This window comes from Lichenostomus cassidix, chromosome 7 (genome assembly GCF_008360975.1).
Source record: "Lichenostomus cassidix isolate B80296 chromosome 7, HeHo_3.0, whole genome shotgun sequence".
Lineage (NCBI taxonomy): Eukaryota > Metazoa > Chordata > Aves > Passeriformes > Meliphagidae > Lichenostomus > Lichenostomus cassidix.
This window is the reverse complement of record NC_139488.1, coordinates 21,199,171-21,219,932: the sequence shown is the minus strand read 5'-3', so window position 1 is coordinate 21,219,932 and position 20,762 is coordinate 21,199,171. Positions and strand designations below refer to the sequence as shown.

Here is a 20,762-nt window from a genome sequence, read left to right as displayed (position 1 = left end):
ACATCATCCTGTATTCTAGCATGTCCATTCTTTATTAGATCTTTTTCATTTCAACTGTCATATTAAAAAATTACTTCATCTACAGGACTGTATGTTTCTTTGGACAGGCACACAGTTTTCTTTGTTGCAAAAGAGCTTATTCATACCTATGATGCTGAATTCACAGACAGCATCTTATTATAATGCAGACTTTTGAGATGAATTTCCAACACTGCCATCATTCATCAGAACAGCATGTTTGTTCCTGACTTTTCTCAAATTGTTCTTAATTTTTGTAAGAGAGTTTTTTTCTTCTCTTGAAAGGAGCTCAATTCCTCTGCTGAACTTTATCCTGTTTAAAAATGCAGTTTTTATCACACGTATTTTAGGAGAGTTATTACTATTTCTAATATGTGACGTTATTTTTTCATATGCCTTTGCAGTGACTCCTGTATCAGTAAGTTAGCAGTCCATGCACAAGGAATCCTTTGAATATTATGTAGTAATATTTTATCGATCACTTCTATATAGAACATATGCTAAAAGGAAGTCTGTAAAATCTATGTAATCAAAACAATTTATTTTGGAACTTGTCTCTTGAGGAGCTATTTGCCAGAATCTGGCTGTACCATTAGAGAGCAGCTTCACTGTGTTGTTCAAGTTGGCAGATGAAAATGTTCTCTTTTGGTATTTTCATTTAGTTCCTTTGAAACCATGTAGATTCTCAGATTACCATCTGGTTTTTTGATTATAACCACTGAATGAACCCAAAAGGTTCCTCTGTTTAACATATGATGCCATTTTCTGTTGTTTGGTTCAAAAACTATTCAGTCCAGCCTTTAATGGCAGTACTTTCTTTACAGCATGAGCCACAGAACTTGCATATTCTTGTAGTTGTGCTGAGTGTTCTGTGAACAAATGTCAAACCTTGTCAAATACAAACTGTGGCCTCTGTTGCACAGTGGAGCTTTGATGACTTGCACATGTTTGAAATATTCCCATTTGTTTTAAATGGTTTAATTGTAATAATAGTTTCTTTTTCAAGTTAATTTTTAAATCTGCCCTTGCTTTCCAATCCCAAGACCTGACTGGGTTTTTTCCAAGCAGTCTTTTGTGTGTTCCTCATGATCAAATTTTCAATCTGTGTAACAGCTTAATCTTGTGATTGAGGTCACCGGACTCTGTGCTCAGCAACTCAGGGCATTACATCCCAAGTGTGCAATTTTATTGATTTCGTTAATAATCATGTTAAGCTTACAATATGAACAAGTCTTCTTTTGCCTTTGCTTGCTTTAAACTATATTACTCCATAATAATGACATATTTTAACTGGCTCAAGGTGAGATTTTATTTCGCTGGAGCCTTTTGTTTCATCTGCAACATTCACATTGTGTTATGTTTCTGACAGTGCTTTTATGGTACATTTAACTTTTATTACAAACACTGTAATAAAGTGTGGGATTTCGTTGGAGTAATCTGCTTCTCTGTTTGACCCTACACCTGTCTTTTGTTCAGCTTTCACCTTCTCACTTACTCAGGATTTTACAATTGTTTGCTTTATTTTCAGCTTAGCATGTGGTAATAACCTCTACAGAGAAACGATCAGGTTTTTTTCATTGTCTGTGGGTAAATTGTAAATCTCATACCAACTTCTAAGCAGCATGTCTTTTTTTTTTTTGTTGTTGTTGTTTTGTGTTTTCTTATGTTTTATGTATTTCAAATGAGGGGATCTTTTTAGATCCCACAAGTCAATCTCAGCTTGCAAAATTTATTTTTTTGTGAGGCATCCACTGTGGCTGCAGTTCTGAACTGCAAGCTGGGAGTTTTGGCCTTGTCTCTACAATTTACAGTTTTGTGAAACACTTGCTCTTGTTCCTCAGCAAAATTGCATACTGTTATTTTGGAAAGCAGACATTTCTCATTCTTTCTTTCCGTTTCAAGTATTTTAACTGAGGACTTGAACCAAATAATTTCAGGTAAAGCTGGAAGTAGAATCTGTGTCTTGGAGCACTGGAATGCTCTGCCCTCTTGGATGAGTGGCTAAATCTGCTGGCTTAGATAGCTTGTTTATAATCACCATTGTAAATGATGTAAATGGGTCATGGTTCACAGGTGCAGCCCAGGAATCCTAATTGTTGAATTTGTATTGCTCCTAGTACCTGACTCACTAGGGAAGGATATATTCTGGTCCCTCTTTAGAGATGTGTTAAGATAAAGGACAGTGTTTCAACTGACTGTCTTCCATAAAGCAATGCTTTAGGGTTTCTTGTGTTTTTTTCTTCCGTCTTTAAGGGCAATGACCACAAGCTAGAAAAACCTTGTATTTTAAATTAGGTTTTGTAGTCAGCTATCACTGTAATCATGATGCACACAAAAGCCTATGTGTTTTATATTTTGTCATTAATCTCTGATTTTGTCCTACAATTATACAGTTATAAAATTTGGAAGTGTGAATACTGGCACCTTTGCTGGTATATACAGAATTCAGTTTCTGCTGTGAACTGTCAGTACCAACCTACATCAGGAGAATATGAGGCCAGCAATTTCTTTCTGGACTTCACAGCTATTTTGGTACAAATGCAGTATGTTTTCTATAAATTTATTCCATGCTTTACCTGAACATCTGTGTAGTATTGCATGTGAGGTGATGAGCACACTGTGAACCTGGTGCAGTGGGGAATGAGCTGTGGCCACACTTGAGGGTCGCCTTATGGCCCATCTGCTTGGACCTGTGGGTACTCCACATGGGTCTGGCCACGTGTCTCTGCACAAAGCTGCAGTGTGTAACAGACACCTCCAGAGGAAGTGGAAGCAGCCAGCCTGCTTTTGCATCCTTGCCGACTCTAGAGGTGGGACAGATGGAATTTTCTGTGCTGGGCCACACAGAGGCCACACTGCATTTGAGCTGATACAAATTGTCTGCACCCCAGTGCTGCAATTCACAGCCTGGGTAAATTCTTCACAGGTGGTGATGAGTTATAGTTGAGTTACTGTAATAGCTTGTTAAAGTACTCACATTGCTCACATTTAGTCACAACATTAATTTTGTATAGATGATGCATTGTAACTGAGTCTGAATGGGGGAAACATTCTTGAAATTATGTGAAATCCCAAGTTCCTCTGAATTCTTTTAAATAACCAGGTCAGGGAGAATATCTGTTTTTAACAGCTCGAAAAAATTATTTCATGGTTCCAGTATCAATCAACATTCCTTACTGAGGAAACGTCCTACTTCAGTGTGCTTGATGTCAGCAGAAATGTTATGGTGGGAGCTTTTAATAGAATGGGTAATACTGTTCTGGTGAATGAATATTCTGTAGGTTACATCCTTCTGACAGCTTCATATGGTAGTGAAGCATCCTTGAAATATGTCATAGTAAGCTGTGTCTCTGGATAGAAGGGAGCTGTGCAGAATTTAAAAGGGCATTCAAGAGCAAAATTCTTCAAAACAAAGATTCTTTACTCCTTTTTGTCGTGTGGAGTGTGAAGAAATGGCTGCCTGTTCTTGATACAAAAGTGAAGACGAGGGTTTTGAAAATATGTACAGCTTCAACTGATGTGAGCATGTAGGCTCTGCTAGTCACAGGATTAAGGAATTACAGTCTATTTTGAAAATTAAATGTTTAAAATGCCCTTGTTGACCATTTACTCTTGGGCTTTAACCATGCTGCTCTTGTTTTCAAGACTAGCTTTCCAGTCAAGGGTGTTACTGATATTGCAGGGGCTTGGGCTTAAAAAAAAATGTGGAAAAGCTTGGGAAAGAAACTAAAAAGTTATCCAATAATGATGGTGCAGATGGACACAATTCTTCTTATTCCTGTTCAGATCTTTTCAGGGCTTGAAAAAGGGTCAAAATACAGCAATTTGTCAGAAATTTGACCATATTTAAGCTCCTACAGCTGCTACTGCAACTAGAGTTCTGTTAAAAGAATGAGAACTGGAGGGAAATACCAAGGTGAGAAAGCACATTTTCACTCCAAAGCTGAATGCATCTTCCCCTTTTACATGTGGTAGCAGTGCTACAGTAAAAAGGAAGTTGTTGTAAAAACCAAAAAAACCTCAAGGTCAGCCACTTTCTTTTCTTTGGCAGGAAATAAAAGTTGTTAGTCACCACACTGGAACCAACTCATTGGCTTCTATGGCTGTTAATGAGTGTAGCAGAGCATCTAGGCAAGGAAGAGGATAGGGATTTGATTTTCTTTTTCCTGTCATTTTCTCTCCTCAAATCGATAATCTTAAATATTGTCATCATCCTCAGCAGTTAACATATTTGAATATTTAATGTGGAAAATACTTTTTTCCCAGGAATGACACCATACAAATGGATTTCTACTGATCTGTAAGCAAGGGGATGACAACCCTAAATTTACCTGTCCTAGAGGAATACTTTTTTTCACCTCTTCCTTTTGATTTCTGTCTTAGACCAACTCAAATAAGTTAATATTTGGTTTTTCTCCTTCTACAGTTTGTATTTTGTTCAGCAGAGTTAAAAAGGAAAGAACAGAGGATAATTTGAATCGTGCTTTAACGCAGATGCCCTGAGTTATAAATTTATTCTTTATTATCTATTTTTTTCCTTTGAAGATCCCCTGTCATGTTGCATAAAGTGCTGGCCTGTTTTGGAAACTATAACATGCAAATTCATGTACTAAGGGTGTCTAAAGGGAAGACAGTCATATGCTTAGGGCAGAGGTGTGTCTCAAAAGGCAATAGAATAGAGGAGAAAATGAAATATTTTTCTTGGAGCTGGAGCTTGCTTTCCATTTTTCATGTGTTGCAAATTCTTGTCTCCTTCTTAAAATGTTCTACTGAATACTTTATCTCAAACTTTTGTTACCCTCTCATTTGCCTTTCTGTAATTTTTCTTGCTGCTACACCTCTCTCTCTCTCTTTCATTAGTGTTTCTCTTTCATTATCTAGAGTGATAAAAAAGCTCTGTCTAGACTGGGTGTGCAGAGATAACTGACCTGATGGTGTTTGAGTTAACCCTGGCATTAAAAGTTCCCTTTGGGCTCAGGTGAAGCACCCTGAAGACAGAGTTTATTAGTTTGGGCACAGTATGGGGCAACATTACTCCTTGGTATGAGCTGCTTGGTCAGCCCTGTTGTTGATACTGCACAGGATGTAGTTGCTGGAGGGAATCCAGGACAACACTGAAAACTTCTGCATGACTCTTCATTGCAAAGCTCTGGATACATTGCTTGTGGTCACATCTCTTGGCAGCTGAATTTGCCTGGACCTATCCTTATCCTTTTGCGTGTGTGGCATCTTGGAGATGTAGATTTGTTGGCAGCCACTTCATCATAGGTGAAACATGCAGGTTTTTTGTTGTTGTTCAGCTCTTAAGCAGGTGTGTGATACATTGGCTTGTTATGCTGATATTCAGAACTTCAGAAAAACGTGTGTATTTTAAGTGTATATACAGTGCATAGATGACTATTAGTAGTGAAACTCCACTTTTAACCAGCATAGTTATTTAATGCCTTTTGTTATCTATCTTCTATTGCTCTTGGCAGTTATCAAAGACAAGAAAAACTATGTCTCTACTGATAATGCATCTGCTTTTTATTTTTCCTGCTCTGCTTGCTTTTCCACTGAGTTTACTGGTAGATATGACTCTGACTCCAGCACAGAATCATGAGCTGTCTGGATTTTCGGTACAAGGAATTTTGGACTTGGCTTATTATATCACTATTTTTGTGCAGTACAGTTTCTTCCAATTGATATACAAGGGCAGTGTGTACTTAAATGCTGCTATACTTGCTTTGATACAGAATTTTTTTTTCTTTAATTTTTCTATTAAGCATCATTTCTGTTGGTAGCAGTATTTCCCCAAATAATAATTAAAAAAAAAACCCCACAAAATTCTCGAAAATTCTTTCCCATTTGAAACACATAATGCATGTCATAGAATCATGGAATCATAGAGTAGTTTGGGTTGGAATGGGACCTTGAAGGTCATTTAATTCCAACCCCCCTGCTGCAGGCAGGGACACCTTTTAACTGGACCAGGTTGTTCAGAGCCCTATCCAACCTGTCCTGGAACACCTCCAGGGATGTGGCATCCACAGTTTCCCTGGGCAACCTGTTTCAGTGCCTCACCACCCTCACAGTAAAGAGTTTTTTCCTAATAATAAATCTAAAATTATTCTTAATTTAAATCCATTACCCTTTGTCCTGTCACTACATGACCTTGTAAACAATTTTGCCCCATCTGTCATACAAGTTCCCTTCAGGTACTGGATGGCTGCAGTTAGGTCACCCCAAAGCCTTCTCTTTTCCAGGCTTAACAATCCCAATCCTCTCAGCCTGGAGCTTGCATGTGTGATGCTTCCTGCAGCTGGAGCAGGATGGCTTCATCCACAAGCTCCCCTTGACCATCTGACCTGTAGTGTAGACCACAACTGTCAATTTCCCTTTGTTGCCTCTGTCTCTGATTTTTACCCACAGGCTTTCTACCTCCTCGTGGCTGTTCTTCAGAGACAGCTCCTCATGCTCAATCCTTGTCTGGGTGTAGATGGCAACCCCTCAGCCTGTAGGAGCTCCCTCTTAGGAGCAGCCTATAGCCATCGATAGCCACTCCAGCTGTGGGATTCTTCCCACAAAGTGTCAGTAAAGGAAACAGAGTCATAACTTTCTAGCAGCACAGTGGCTTCCAGCCTCCTCCTGGTTTTTGCCCATTCTGTGTGCTTTGGTATAAAAGCACCTCACTGAGCTGTGTCACCTTCCTGGAGGGATGCCTGTGTGTATACAGATAGTGTTGAATATGAATCCATAAGACTATTCTCTGCTAGTGGACTGCAAAAATGGTTATAATTTCTCAGCAGGGGATCAGTTTCACTCACACCTCCTCGAAATGATCCTCTTGTAGGCAGTAGAAATAGATTATATTAGGTATCAACAAATAATGCAGCAAATTTTTCTGTATTGTCTGACCTGGACTTTCTCTATATTGCACCAAAAGTATTGTAATTATAGTTACAAGATAGAAAGATTTCCTGTTGTAAGTACAAAGGGAATAAAAAAAGCAACTAGTCCTTTATAGGAAATAGAATAGGGGTTATTTGGGAAAAAAAAAGACATCTTATACACACCATAATCTGGATTTAAACATGTTATGTATGGGAGTGCTCAAGGACTGACTTCAAAGTGATTACACAGGTGACCTTAATTTGTGAACTGCCTAATTTTCTGAGGATTTTTTATATTAATGGCATCCTTTTCTCCCTTCACCCTCCCCCATCTTGCTCCCCCTGAGAATGAAACACTTCTAGATAAAAATTACCATTTAGTTCTGTTGCATTAAAGGAACTGATGCTTTTCATTTGTAATCCTGTAGAGTACTAATCATTATTATTGCAATTTAAAAGACAATATGTTTCCTCTTCCCCCTCTTTTATTATGTTTCTGTATATATTTTCAGATATGATTCTGGATCAGCAGGTGGGTTCTGGGCAGCTCAGTGAGGATGTTCGTCACAGAGTGCATGAGGCATTACTGAAACAGCATCACCATCAGAACCAGAAGAAGCTGAGCAACAGGATCCCAATTGTAAGATCTTTTGCTGATATTGGAAAGAAGCAGTCTGAGCCCCATTCCATGGATAAAAATGGTAATGCTTTATTTAGCATTTTGATCCTTCAGTAACATCTGCCTGTTTGGTAGTGCACGTGCTTTGTACCCACAGCTTAATTGTGTGATTCTGCTCTCTGAAAATCTACCCTGTAAAAGTGGTGCTTTTTGCATGAGAGTGGCTCCTCTTATGCATTCAGAAGTATACCTGCTTAAATTTGAAATTTGGGTATCTTGCTCAATTCAGGGCTGGGCAAAGCTGTTCAGGGTAACTAGCAGAGGTGTTGGAAGCTGTGTTGGTGTGCCATGCCATCCTGGGAAACTGGCATAGCATGTTATTCCCAGTGTAGCTCAGCTTGGGGGCACTTTAGGTGCTCTGTGCAGTCCCTCAGACTGGGCTTGAGTGTCCTTGCACAGGGTTGCTCTGAACTGTGGACATGCTCCATCAGTACCAGCAATGTGATAGGACTATTTTTGGCTTCTGTTGACTATCCACAACCTATTTGTTTAAAATGCAGTGGTTTGTTGAAATTGTTTCTAAGTCTATGACAGTGTATGCATTAGTTAGAGTTCAACTGCTGCTTCAGATTTTATAGATGAGTTTGAAGGGTTGAAAAATGACACAAACATTTTCAAGATGACACTGTTGGAGAGATGTCACAAGAGTCGTAACTTGTTCTTTCAGGAAATCCCTTTTGGGAAAATCAGGTTAATGCAAATGAGAAATGTTTGCAGAATGGTTCTAGAGTAAAATGTTGCCGTAACTTTTTTTGTTTTTCTTGCTTTTACAGAAGACTTTACAGGCTGTATTATTGTTGCAGGTCATCATAATGAAAGATCATTTCTTATTGCCTCTTCCTTATTTGCATAAAAAAAGCTCTATGTTATGAAATTTGCAGCCAAATTTTGCAAATATTGTTCAGTTACCTCTTATTCCAGAAATCGCCTTCACTTTAGTGAAATCTCAGTCCCTTCTGCCGTCACTCTGTTTCAGAGCTCTGCTGAGCTCCCCTATCACCTTGGGAAGTGGGGGGTGAGGAAACAGCCAGAGAACAGGGAAAGTCCAGATTGCAAGAGGAATCTGTGTGGTCTGAGGATAGAAGGGCAAAGAGTAGTTGTGTGGCTGATCTGGAATGAGGGGGCTCTTGGTATAAAGGTTAACTTGATTTCAAGGAAGATGCTTTTGTTTCAATCATTGCTGTTATAAAGTTTTAGGAGATCTAAATCTAGTTGCTTCCCTGGGGAAGATTCTCAGACCTAAAAGGCCACATATAATTTCAACTGATTAGAATATTAAGTAGAAATACTACTTATGTCAAAATACAATTTTAAGAGTAAGGAAAAAATAGTATTTACTAAGATGTGTGTGATTATGCATAGGGATGCACAAGAGTAAAAGTAGGATGATTGTCCATCCTTTTTAAAGCAATGTTCTTAATAGTTTATACAGCTTTTGCTGATGACTTTAAACCAATATTCAGGAGACATTAGAGAAAGTTAATGATATAATGATCCTGTTAATCAGTTTCCACAGGATGTAAGATTGCAGCTTGCATTCCACCAAGCTTTTTGCACTAGATCTTATATAACAAATAGGCATTAGTTGCCTTAAAAAGACCCCTCAGGGCAAGCTGTGAAATTATCATCAGCTCAATTTCGGTAACTTTCTGTGTCTGTTAGTGGAACTGATGCAGTAATTCACTCCAGAAACATCTTGCTTTTGCCCAAGTTTCTTCTGGCAACCTTCCTAGCTCTTCCTAAATTCCCAAAAAAATAGATTCTCATTAGGACAGCATCTAAGTCCATATTAAACACACTAATTTTATAGTGGTTAAGTGGTTTATCATGGTTAAGTGATTCTCTAAGTAGTAAGACATATTCTTACAGTTTTTCATTTGTCTGTCTCTATTTTGCAAGATGAAAAGCTGCTGAATTCCAATTCATGTGCTTATGTAGAAATGTCTCAGAGTACTCCTACCTCTGTTAAAAAAATCTCTCAGACACTTTTACTGTGTTAATTTAAATTAAATGCACCAATAGGCATAATAGAAAGTATATATGTATATAAAAAATAGAAGACCCTATAGAGAATCAGTAATTTTTTAGGGATGCTTGTGTGAAACTAGTTCAGATTTTTATCTAAATTACAGTGAAAAGTTCCAGGCATGAACTTTTTGGACACAGATGTTTTTTAATCACTTTGAATCATTGCTTTTCTACTTGCATCCTTTAAGTGCTAATGCACATTTGGCAGTCTCCTGCATTGACCTCTTCAAAATTGATGTGATAAAACAAGGAGGATTTGTTTATTTTAAGTTTCTCTCTTATAATCTATTGCCCTGTTACCTTAAAAAGTCTGAATCTTATTTTATTGCCTAAAGTGCATTGAAAATAGCATTAGCTTTAGAAAAGGAAAATCTAATCTAAGATTTTTGTTCTAAAAGGAACTAGAATTTTTTTGCTTTTCAAGACAACAACAAATAAGCAGCTATCAGGTCTGAGTGGCAACTATTGCCTGAGTACTCCAGGATTTAAAAAGTGGGAAAATACAGAATTCTGGAGAGCTGCCTAGTTTCAGGTATACTAACTGTGCCTCTTCTGGCATACTCTTAGTTATTTCATTACCCTGTGTAACTTGCCATACAAGTTGCCATGCTGTGTAAATTATGCAGGAATCTACTCTGAAATGCTCATCTTTCAGGAGCTCTGCTGTTCTTAGAAGCTTGACCAGGGGTAGCAGTGAGGTTTCTGATCATTTTCTCTGCCAGTGCCTCATGACCCAAATGCTGGAGTTCAGCTAGAGTGTTATGCTCACTCAGCTATATGTTCCTTTTTAGATTGCCATGGAGTGTCTGTACAAGCTACTTATAGTAATACAAAAATGAGTTGTTAAAATATAACTTTGAATCATGTAAAAGCAAAAGGTAAATATGTGTAAAAGAAAGAAAAATTAAGGGATATAAAAAAAACTTACATCGTCCAAGAGTGTGCTTGGACAACAATGTAAGAGACACATCTTGTTTCTTGAGTACAAACTGGTAAAATGCATTCAAGGCATCATTTTAATCTGCTTATTCCCACTTGTCCAAAAACTGAGTTCACAGCCCAGTTCATCCCTGTCAGAGATGAGAGTTTTCATAAAGAGCACAAGTCAGGAGCTTTAGAAGGGCCACTATTTGTACCTGTTGAAGTGAGACAGGGGAACTTGGACACACATTTTGCACAAAAGGAAGTTCTTTGGTTAAATTTGGGGTTAAGTGTTAGACAGTTGAGGGTAACAATCCTTAGCAGTCTGTTGATTGTAGAATAGGTGATTCAGAGTACTAAGTCCCTGATGTGTGGGTTATGTGGTACAGCTGAGGATTTAAACCCCCTTCTTTGTCCAATTTCTTCGCAATAGGAGCCTATCAATGTGTCAATTTTCAGATATTCAGGAGCAAAGTCTGAAAATTAATACATAAACTTTAAATCAATATATGGCAGTACCACTGACAGGCCATTGTGATATTTTTGCTGGAAGATAGTTGTACATATGTTCTCCCTCCATTTTTCTTTGTTTAAGAGTCTGTCAGACCATCTAATTAATTTGCTTTGTATTTAGTAGTATTATCTTTTGTTTACAATGGCTTTTCTTCACATCCTCTGCAGGGCTAAGATGTCAGGGTGCTATGGATTTACCATGCATTTTTAATGCTGCCATGCTGTGTTTAACTTTCACTTTTCATTAGGCATCAAAACTGTGAGAATTAAAAGCCTGCTTTTGATGTTCCAATAAAAAACGACAGTCAAATTTGGCATAAGAGCAGGAAAAATGATTTTTTTTGTAGGCTAATTTGACACCAAATACCCAAAATAGAGGGTGGCAAGTAATTTTAGCATAAATACTGTAAAAGACAGGTAAAAATATAAATATTTTTCATTAGTAAATCATCTTTAGAAAGTTTGTTTTACAAAGCAATTTAACCCATTTTTATTGAGATGAGTAGGTTTGTCACTCTGATACCTCAGAACTGTGTTTGTAAATTCCTATGACATGGTCTAAAAAGCCAAAGGCAGCTGCAAATATGTAACACCTCTCTATAGTTAGAGGAATGCTAAAATAATTTCAGAAGCCTCTCCCCTTTTATAAAAGGGGCTCTGAAATTCAGAATTTAAGCATGTGTGGCATGGAAAAGCAGCTGATTCCATGAAAATGTAATTAAGAAAAGAAGTTTTCATCATATAAACGTTTATAGGTTTTGACTGGTTATTTCACTTTTAGTCTAGGGGTGTGTGTATGTTATATATATATATATATATAACACATACACACACACACACACACACATACATATATATATATATATATATATTTATAATGAGATCCAACAGACCTTATACTGATTAAAATCCCAGAGGAAGGAACTTGGGAGGAGAAGTATGGCAGAGTAAGTTACTTGTGTTTTCATGCACCTCCTGAAGTGTTCTTTACCCACAATCACATGATCTTCTGCCTGTTTTCTGTTCTGTACTTATGCCATTTATAACACCTGCTTTTCCCTTGACATCAGAGCAGGCACATCATTAGTGTAAAAATTGCATTGCACCACACATCATGTCTGATTCTGAGAAATTCTGAAATTCCAAGGAGAGGTTTATTGGAAGCCGAAGAGCTTGAAGAAAGCAATGGCATATTAAATTTGGGTTCTTTGGAGTTAACAGCACGAGCTGCTGAAACTGTTCACTTTGGCACATTCTTTTTTAAGCCTTTTCTCAGTTATTTCAATGAATATGAGGGGCTGGTTTGGACTTCATTGTTTTGTGGCAGTATGAGCACAAGCAGAGGTATTGGAGCCTATGCTTGTCCTAATTTAGGATAGCGTCCTGGAAAGTCAAAATTCCCAGCTATGTGATGGTGTTAGTCACCTTCTTCAGTTTCCCAATCTCTCCTAAACATCAGTTCAAGCATTTATGCCATAACTCAGAGCAAGCTTACAGCATGTGAAACTCCCATGTCAATACTATGATGTGGAGAAAGATGGACATTACCTGGAGCCACATGGAAAGGGTAGGGAGGCATTCCTGAGCACATAACCATGTACTTCCATTTTGGGAGTAAGTCACAACCAATGCCATATATATACACATGAGTTTTCTGGAAGTATTGGATCTGGATCAGGTGAATTGCTTCAGGTTTTCTTGAAGAGAAGGTGAACTCAAAGATAGTTAATTCTAGCTTAAATAAGCTAATGCTCTATTTCTTGTTTTAGATTCTTCTCAAATATATATATATATTAATCAGGTTGTATTTTCCACAGGTTTTTATACTACTAAAATATAACTTGTATTTATGAACATTTTCATCTGGTATTTATTCTTTCTTTCTCCACGTTTCCTTGTACCCATGATAAAATGTGTAATCTGTATGTATAAAACTGTATCATTCATCTTTGTATTTCTTTATTTTGCTCTGTCTTTGTTGTGTCTGTCTCTAACAGGCTCATCTCATCTCTGTATCTTCCTCATCTCCTATCCTTTGGGTTCTGTAAACTCCCTGAAGGTTCAGAGGTAGTATAAATACCTATTCTTGCTTGGGCTTCAAATCATTTCAAATGTACACCCATGTCTTCATCTCAATTTCTTGTCAGCATGCAACTTCTTGCTATAGTGATAAAAAAAATACCTTAGGCCTTTATCAGCAGCTGTGGCACACTTAAGAGAAGTTTGTGCAGAATTTGTTGTTTTGGTGGGGGGACAGTGCCATTTCTTTATAAGTTCATTTTCTTACATCAATTTATAAAACTGCAAATCACAGCATTTTAGTTTATACTGCATGACTTCATGTGAATTATGCTTGAGATATTCAGGCCTAGCATTAGAAAAACATCTAAACTGACTTATTCCTAATCCTTTTAAATTGCATATCATTAGTGAGCACCAAATCTTCTTGAAGTTATGGAGATACAATGGGAGTGGGATGGTTCTCCACTGATTAAAAATGTTTTTCATCACAAGGCCTAAAGGCACACACACAATTCAGCCTGCAGAGATGCTGTCACTGGTCTGTTATATTAGAATTTTATCATATACTTTAAAAAAACTACTGTTTTTCAATCTTGAGTTTTGATCTGGACAGTGTTATCTATTTAGATTTGGAAAAATGGTGACTAGTTGCAGTGAAAAGTCTGAAGGTTGAAGAAGTTTGAAAATCACTTTTTTTTTTTTTTTTTCTGAATGGGAAGAAATATGTATGGTTTAGAAAAATAAGCAACTTCTTTCCTGGTTTAGTTTCCTTTGATGTGTTGGTTGCATACTGTTTGTTTCCATTAACTGTGATTTGTGTCTGACTACATTGTTCTGCATTTTTGTCGTTGATGTTCTAGAGACATCTTGGATTTTTATTAATAACCACAATGCACATAGTTAAATGTCTTGAGTTTTACATTTTAGGGAGGAAGAATATGTTAAATATGACACTAATTTGCTGGTATTAATTTTTTTTTACAATTTGCCAGGACTGTCTCAAAAATGCAAAACTGTATCTGCAAATGCAAACTTCTATCACTGTAAAATTGTGGACCTTATTCTGCTTTATAAGTGGCTTGGCTTTGCATGAAAGAATATATTTTGTGTGAATTCTTGCCCTGTTCAAAGCTCTGGCAATTTCACATTATCCGAATAAGACACTTATTTTTTATATATGCCAATGTTTTAAAAGATAATATTTAAAACTGTGCTGATAGTGGCTTTTTATTACACAGAAAAGCTGTTACACCAATTTTAGCATGTCTTTATCTGTTACGTATTAAATTCCTTTGTATATACCTTGGATATTTCAATTATACCACATTTTGCAGTTGATGCATAGAAATGCCTGAATGGCTCTGTTGAATTCTCCAAGAATGCAGCTCTTCACGTGCTTTATGTAGATGAACTGCAGGAGAAATCGAGACTTCAGATTTATAATGTCTCAAAGTATTACATTGCAGGCTTGAAAAACAGAATACTCTATTTACCCCATACAGTGTGTAGATAACTGCTTTGCTTGGGAGTGCAGAAATGGAGCTGCTGAGGAGAGGGCAGGAAAGAGCAGAATGGTGAGGCTGTTGCTCTTATTCCCTCTTATAGGGAGTTGATGATTTATGCCTTCACTGTTCTTACCAGCCTAAATCCCATATTTTCAGCACAAAGAGAAGAAGTAATAAACCATGACAAATGTTTAAATCTGGCTAGAGTTTGGGGTTACTTTGGGGTTTTTTTGTGAAAAGAGATTACCTGTTGCCTCTACCTTGTGTCTTTGATTGTTACTCAATACAGTGAAAAAACCAAAACCCAAACGTGTTGTTGCATGATCCAGGAAGCTGTCTTAAGTTGTAGAGCTTTTAAAACATGTCTTTCTGCCTCAAGGTAAAACTTGTGTTCTTTCAGCGTACTCCAGCATATGGGTAAATCAAAGTTTGAGGTCTTCTGTTGGCACAGGAAAAGAACATATGCTATTCTTATAAACTTCACATACTTACTGGTAGTGGCTTTTATTTCCTTATATGTATATCTTTACATATTTTTCTCCTAAAAGAAAAGTGGACACAACGTTTAAAATTCCTCTGGACTGTTATGCTAATTGCTTTTGACACCTCCAATTATGATGTTAAAACTTCAGTATTTAAAACAGGTGGTCCATGCTTTAACTCCTTTGTTGGTCAATATTTTTTCCCTGGCAGATATTTCTGCTCTCATTTGCTCGAATTTTTGGGTCCAGAAAAAAAAGTGTAAATGCCTAATTAGCAACAGAAAGATAATGAACTACTATTTCTGTTACTTTCCTCTAACATCTTTATAATGTAATATGTATATTGGTATGAGTAATTATTACAGCTATTTCCCTTTTCATATATCCTAGGATACAGAGGAGTGTGTGAAAGGAAAAAATTAAGAGTCAGCAGGTTTTATATTACTAGATGTGAAGTTTTTTGGAAGTAAGTTGAGACACAAAGTTTCCCTGAGCATTTTATGCCTTCTCTATTAAGAGAAGTGGAAGGATTTTTGGGCTTTTTTTGTCACGTTATTAAAATCTCAAAAATAGTACAGAAATAAAATTTATATAATTGTTATATTAATTATTTCTAATGGCTATAATACTACATGATGGTTCCTGTAAAAATAATTCAAGGACTGCTAAATAAACAATACAGAAAGAGAGTTACAATATGAAGTAGTGCATTGGAATACATAGTGTAAAGGTGATGGTGTAACAATGGTGGAACTCTGTTTTTCTTTCAGTTCTAATTAAAATAGACAAATTGAATGGCTGTTTATAAATACCTTGCATATGTAAGAATTTCTGGCTTCTGTTTTGCCAAAGTTGTCTCCTGTGACATTAAGGAATTAATAGCCTCTTTTAATATTTATTCCTCTAATTTACAATAATATGTGGTTTTATAAAGCCAGTCCTTTATTTTGTCATATGTAATTTCTAATCCTGACTTTATTTTTATTCTACTTGCTTAGATTAACATGCTTGTCATGTCTGCCATTCTCTGTTTATTTCACTGTAGAGCTGAACAAAAGCCCTGATTTCTATTCTTATTTTGATGTCCTTGTCCTGAATCAGAGAGAAAAATGGAAATACTTGCAGTTTAAAGATGGATACATTTAAGAATTAGATTTCTAGCAATATACTTTTAAGCATTCTGTTACTGTTCTACCTAATCAAAGTGCAATATCTCTATCTATGCTGCCAGGATGCAGCACAAGAGTCTAAAACCTGGTTTGTGTCATGGGAGATTTATCTAGTGGAAAATGAGATGTTGATTTTCATGAGAACCAGCGTTTTCCTTGAGCAAGTGTTTCAACTGGGAATTCATGATCAGACTTAGTCAGGGATGCTGTAGTGCTCAGCTGTGACAGAAACTGGATACTTCAGCATTTTGGCAGTGGCTGAGGTGCTCTTGCAAGTCTCTGGTCCTGTTCAGAGTGGATGCTGCAAAGTGCTCTGTGTCCTGGCTGTGGCTGAGGACATGCCTGGAGTGTGAGTGTGAGTCCCAGCAGCATGAGGGAACATGCTGAGGCTTTTGGAATTGCCCAGACAATGTGCCTAGCTTAGGACTTTCTGACTGTCTTCATCTTCATCTTCAAATATCATGAACATATGGTCTTTGTTACTGTGCAAGTTTAGGTTGATTTTCACCAGAACCAATGTTTTCACATCATCATTTCTCAGTCATATGAGAGACTTATTCGCTATGGAAACAAATATATGCTGGGCACGAGATGCTGACTCTGGGCCAGTTGGACTCTGTAGTTATTCCTGGGTATGTGTTAGGGCAGTAAGAGATAGTTGGCTCATATATTTGGTACTTTCTCTTGTACTTTATTGTGGTGTTCAGAGCTGTGTGTGGTTTCTGACATGCCAGAGAGGGAGAAAGAGTGAAAGCAAGCAGGGCATGGCCTGTGCCCTGTGGGGTTTGTGTGCTGCCGTCCTCGATGTGTGCACAGTGGACTCTGGCCATGTGAAGGGGCAATGTTGGCATTAACTAAAAATATGCTTTATATGACATATGCTTGTTACTTAACTCTGTTTTTCTTTTTGAGCTTTTGTTGGCAAAATTTGGTTGGTCAGAAGGCTTGCTCTTTGTTTCCACAAGACTGAGATGTGTTTAAACACTTCTCATCTTGAGATATTTTTAAAACTTCTTTAAAATATTTTACACATTCCTCACTGGAATGTTTTGAAAATGTGTTTGCGGAAACATTTGTTTTATACATGTCCATAATCACATTTTTCAATACTAAGCTTATAAAGCAGTTAATTTCCAACATATTTATTTTGATACCAGGCCACTTTTATGTGTTTTTGTAGTTGTTATAACCAGCACTTCCTATACACATGAGTAACTTTATAAAAATTTATAATCCTATGTAAGTCAATGAGAATTACTGTTGTAGACAGATATTGCCCAAAATTAGCAGCTTCTCAAATTACTTACAAAAGAATGTGAAGGCAGGATTCTCCCCAAATGTAATATCTTAAGAATTGTATGCATTAATTGGTATAGAAGGTTTGTCTCCTTATATCTGAGAGTATGTTTTACATTTTCTAAATTACCTTCTCACATTCCTAACTGCGCATGATGAATGTTCTGTCTTTTGAGAATGTGCTATTCTAAATAAGTTTTTAATTAAAATGTCATGTTTAGGTGTATCATATATGTATGGTATGAAATATATGCATATCTCTAATAATTATGTCATTAGATGTAGCTTTATTTATAGAACTGTGAGTATGCTGTAATAATGATACTTTTTTTAGCAGGTCAGGTTGTTTCCCCACAGGCTACTCCAGCCTGTAATGAAAACAAAAATGATGTGAGCAGAGAAAACAGCACTGTTGACTTTAGCAAGGTAAGTGTTCACTGATGGTGAACAGGGATTCCTGACTATCAAATATATATTTAAAATTAAATGAAATGAATCCATGCAAGTCAGGAAAAGCTGCAAAGTGTAGATTTTACTTTAGCATTTAAGTTTTGTGTGCAGTGCAGCACAGTTTGTGTATGACAAAACAGAATCTTACATTTTCTTGCTAAATTATATATAACAGGAAATCACAATTTAGGAACACAGATAAATTTAGTATCATAGGTGTATATTTGTAGGGAGAATTTTACAAGTTGACAGAAAATTATCTATGTAGGAAAGTAATTCACAATTCCTGTATTTCACATTTACCTCAGATTTTTACTTTTTGTAGAAGTGATGTATGAATGCAAACTATGCTTTTTATAACCTGAGCTCGTGGATTCCAGATGTCTCAAACAGAATGTGTTTCTGTAAACCTATAACTTAATTCTTCTGGCAAGCCAAGATATTTCAGTACACTTTACAAAAGATGTTAACTCTTCAGTAGTGGAGATTGCAATGACAGTTCAATGTTAGATAGCAAAGAAAAGCAAACAGCTTCTCAGCTTTAATGTGAAGGAGAATCCTAATTTGGTTAAGAAGTCTATATGTACCTAAGACAGTCACAATGGATACAGATGATAGGTCTGACAGGGATAGATGACTTCAGGTGACACATTAGTACAACAAAGGTTGAGTAAGTGAAGAAAGGTGATTTAAACAGCACTTTGAGCCTATTGAATTTTAATGTTAGTGCAGCTGAGCTAAAAGTAGAGTTATGTGATTGCTCCATCTGGTGCCAGACTTATTTCCTAGCAGCAGTAGCTATTTGCACCATTTGAGTTTTTGACTGAACATTCCAGACTCTGAATTGTATATGGCAGAAATAAGACAGAAAACAGATCTTTTGGTCAATGACAATGAGAAAAAAGGAAGCTGGCTGGGGATGTATTTATTATGGACCACATTTCTAGAGAGGCTGTAAGAACATCTACAGTGACAGGTTGTTAAAAATTGAATGTTAATTATTTTAAAATATTTCAAACTAAAATTACAATGCTTGAAAGAGTCAAGTATAATATTGCTTTCATTATATTTATATTAAAAATCTTAAGTAAAACTGATTGTTTTGGCAAGTGCTTTACTATCCAGATGTAAAATTTGTAAAGGATATAAAACAGAGATAAAGTTGTCTATTCAAAATTAAGCTATGCAGAGGTGAAGGGAATGACATAAGTTTCAGCAGTGCTTTTCTTGAACATTTCTCCAGTTGCTTTGTTTGTTGTAGGATCCAAATTGCTGTCAGTTGTCTAACTGCAATTCTGTTTGCATTAAACACGGATGGGAGTTGCATCATGTGCTCCTTCACTCATTATTTTTGTAGTGCTGCAGCTTTTCTGACTAAAAGAGCTCTTCCCATTTAAAGTAGCTGGAAGGAATCAACATTTCATCTTCTGCTAACCTCAACAGTGAGAGATACCAACAAGGAAGTTAGGAATACGAAAGGAACAACTTTGGTTTGGAGGAATGAAATAACAGTAAAGGATTTTAATCTAATACCTTTCTTTTTGATTGACTTTAAATAGATCCATTTATCCTTTTGAAGATGCATAACTATGGTTTCCCCTTGAAATGTGCTGTTGCAATAACTCCCAATGGTTATAATTGGAATTATATGCACAGATTGAGAGGAAAGTAGAGCAGTACACTAATTTTCTCTTGAGTATTGTGATTTCTTGCTCTAATTTTGTTCCAGGTATTAATTTCATTTATCTTCTACAAAAAAAGCACCTTTGACTACCTTACATATTCTCTCCTTGCTAATCTGTCTCCCTTGGGCTACTTCTAATATCCCAAATTTGGAGTTGATTCAAAAAGCTGACTTAATGTGGATACAGCATTGAGATTGTGTTGATTGTATTGGTATCTATCTATGAAAAATGTGAGACAGGCACTGAAAGCTGTCTTGAGTGTTACTTCAGCAGCATGGAGAGGGAGATGTGGTTTGTGCTGTTTGTAAATGTGTCACTCCTCTTCCTCTGCTGCCACCACCAGGACTGTGTTCCTAGGATGCTGTGGAGGTGATCTGGCACAGCACCTCTTTAGCCTCTGTCTGAGTAGAATGAGGTTGATGGTTTAAGAACTGCATCTGGCCCGTTGCTGCTTTTTATGCCAAAGACTGAAGGGAACCTTAACTGTCCTGAAACACAAAATGCATAGACTGTGCCCACATCCCTTCTCATGGCAACATTCCTGTGCTCCACGTGGAAACACTATTTCTGAATCAAACTCCTGTCCCATCCTGACAGAGTTTGGTGTTTCAAATACCATGCAAGGCAACAGACTTGTTTTGAATACCAGTTGATCCTGCTTATAAATAAATTTGATTAAATGTTTTACTAAGGAGGGATGTTGGGTATTTTGTTTGTCTTCATGTCAATTTGTGTTTGGTTTCAGGGTAGATGTCCCCCACTCTTTTCAGTCCTTGAGTTGCCCTGGAGGGACATGGCCTCTGCATTAGTTATTAAATTTTATATTTAGTTGGAGCTTGGCGGGTCTGTTTAGTGTCAGGTCATGATTGTGACTCAGGTTAGGGTGCAGATTAAGATGCACATCAAGTTTCTCCACCTAAAGACCTTCTGGGCTAAGAGATGTAACATGGACAGATTAGATGAAACATTTAAAACATGTAGCTTCTGCCACTGCCATAAATTCACTCCAGGACCACTTCTACTCTCGCTATGTAGTGAAAGCAACACCTGGGGTTTGGTGTGTTTGCTCAGTTGGCTCCTCTGCCAGCTACTTCTCTTATAATGGGGCTCTTTTCACACCTA

At 36.9% G+C, this 20,762-nt stretch overlaps 1 protein-coding gene across 9 annotated transcripts in view; it reads left to right on the top strand.

Annotated features, from left to right (window-relative positions):
- SLC4A10 (solute carrier family 4 member 10) overlaps window positions 1–20,762 on the top strand; it is a 158,125-nt gene that overhangs the window by 91,726 nt on the left and 45,637 nt on the right. For 7 of the 9 annotated variants that reach the window (XR_014853494.1, XM_085066634.1, XM_085066632.1 and 4 more), the window contains 2 exons: window positions 7,403–7,591; window positions 17,840–17,931. Coding sequence is in view for 8 of the 9 variants with exons in the window: in XM_085066634.1 (XP_084922760.1) it covers window positions 7,403–7,591; window positions 17,840–17,931 (281 nt within the window). In the remaining variant the exon portion in view is untranslated. The remainder of the gene's footprint in view (window positions 1–7,402; window positions 7,592–17,839; window positions 17,932–20,762) is intronic. The other 2 variants (XM_085066633.1, XM_085066639.1) reach the window with 1 other exon arrangement.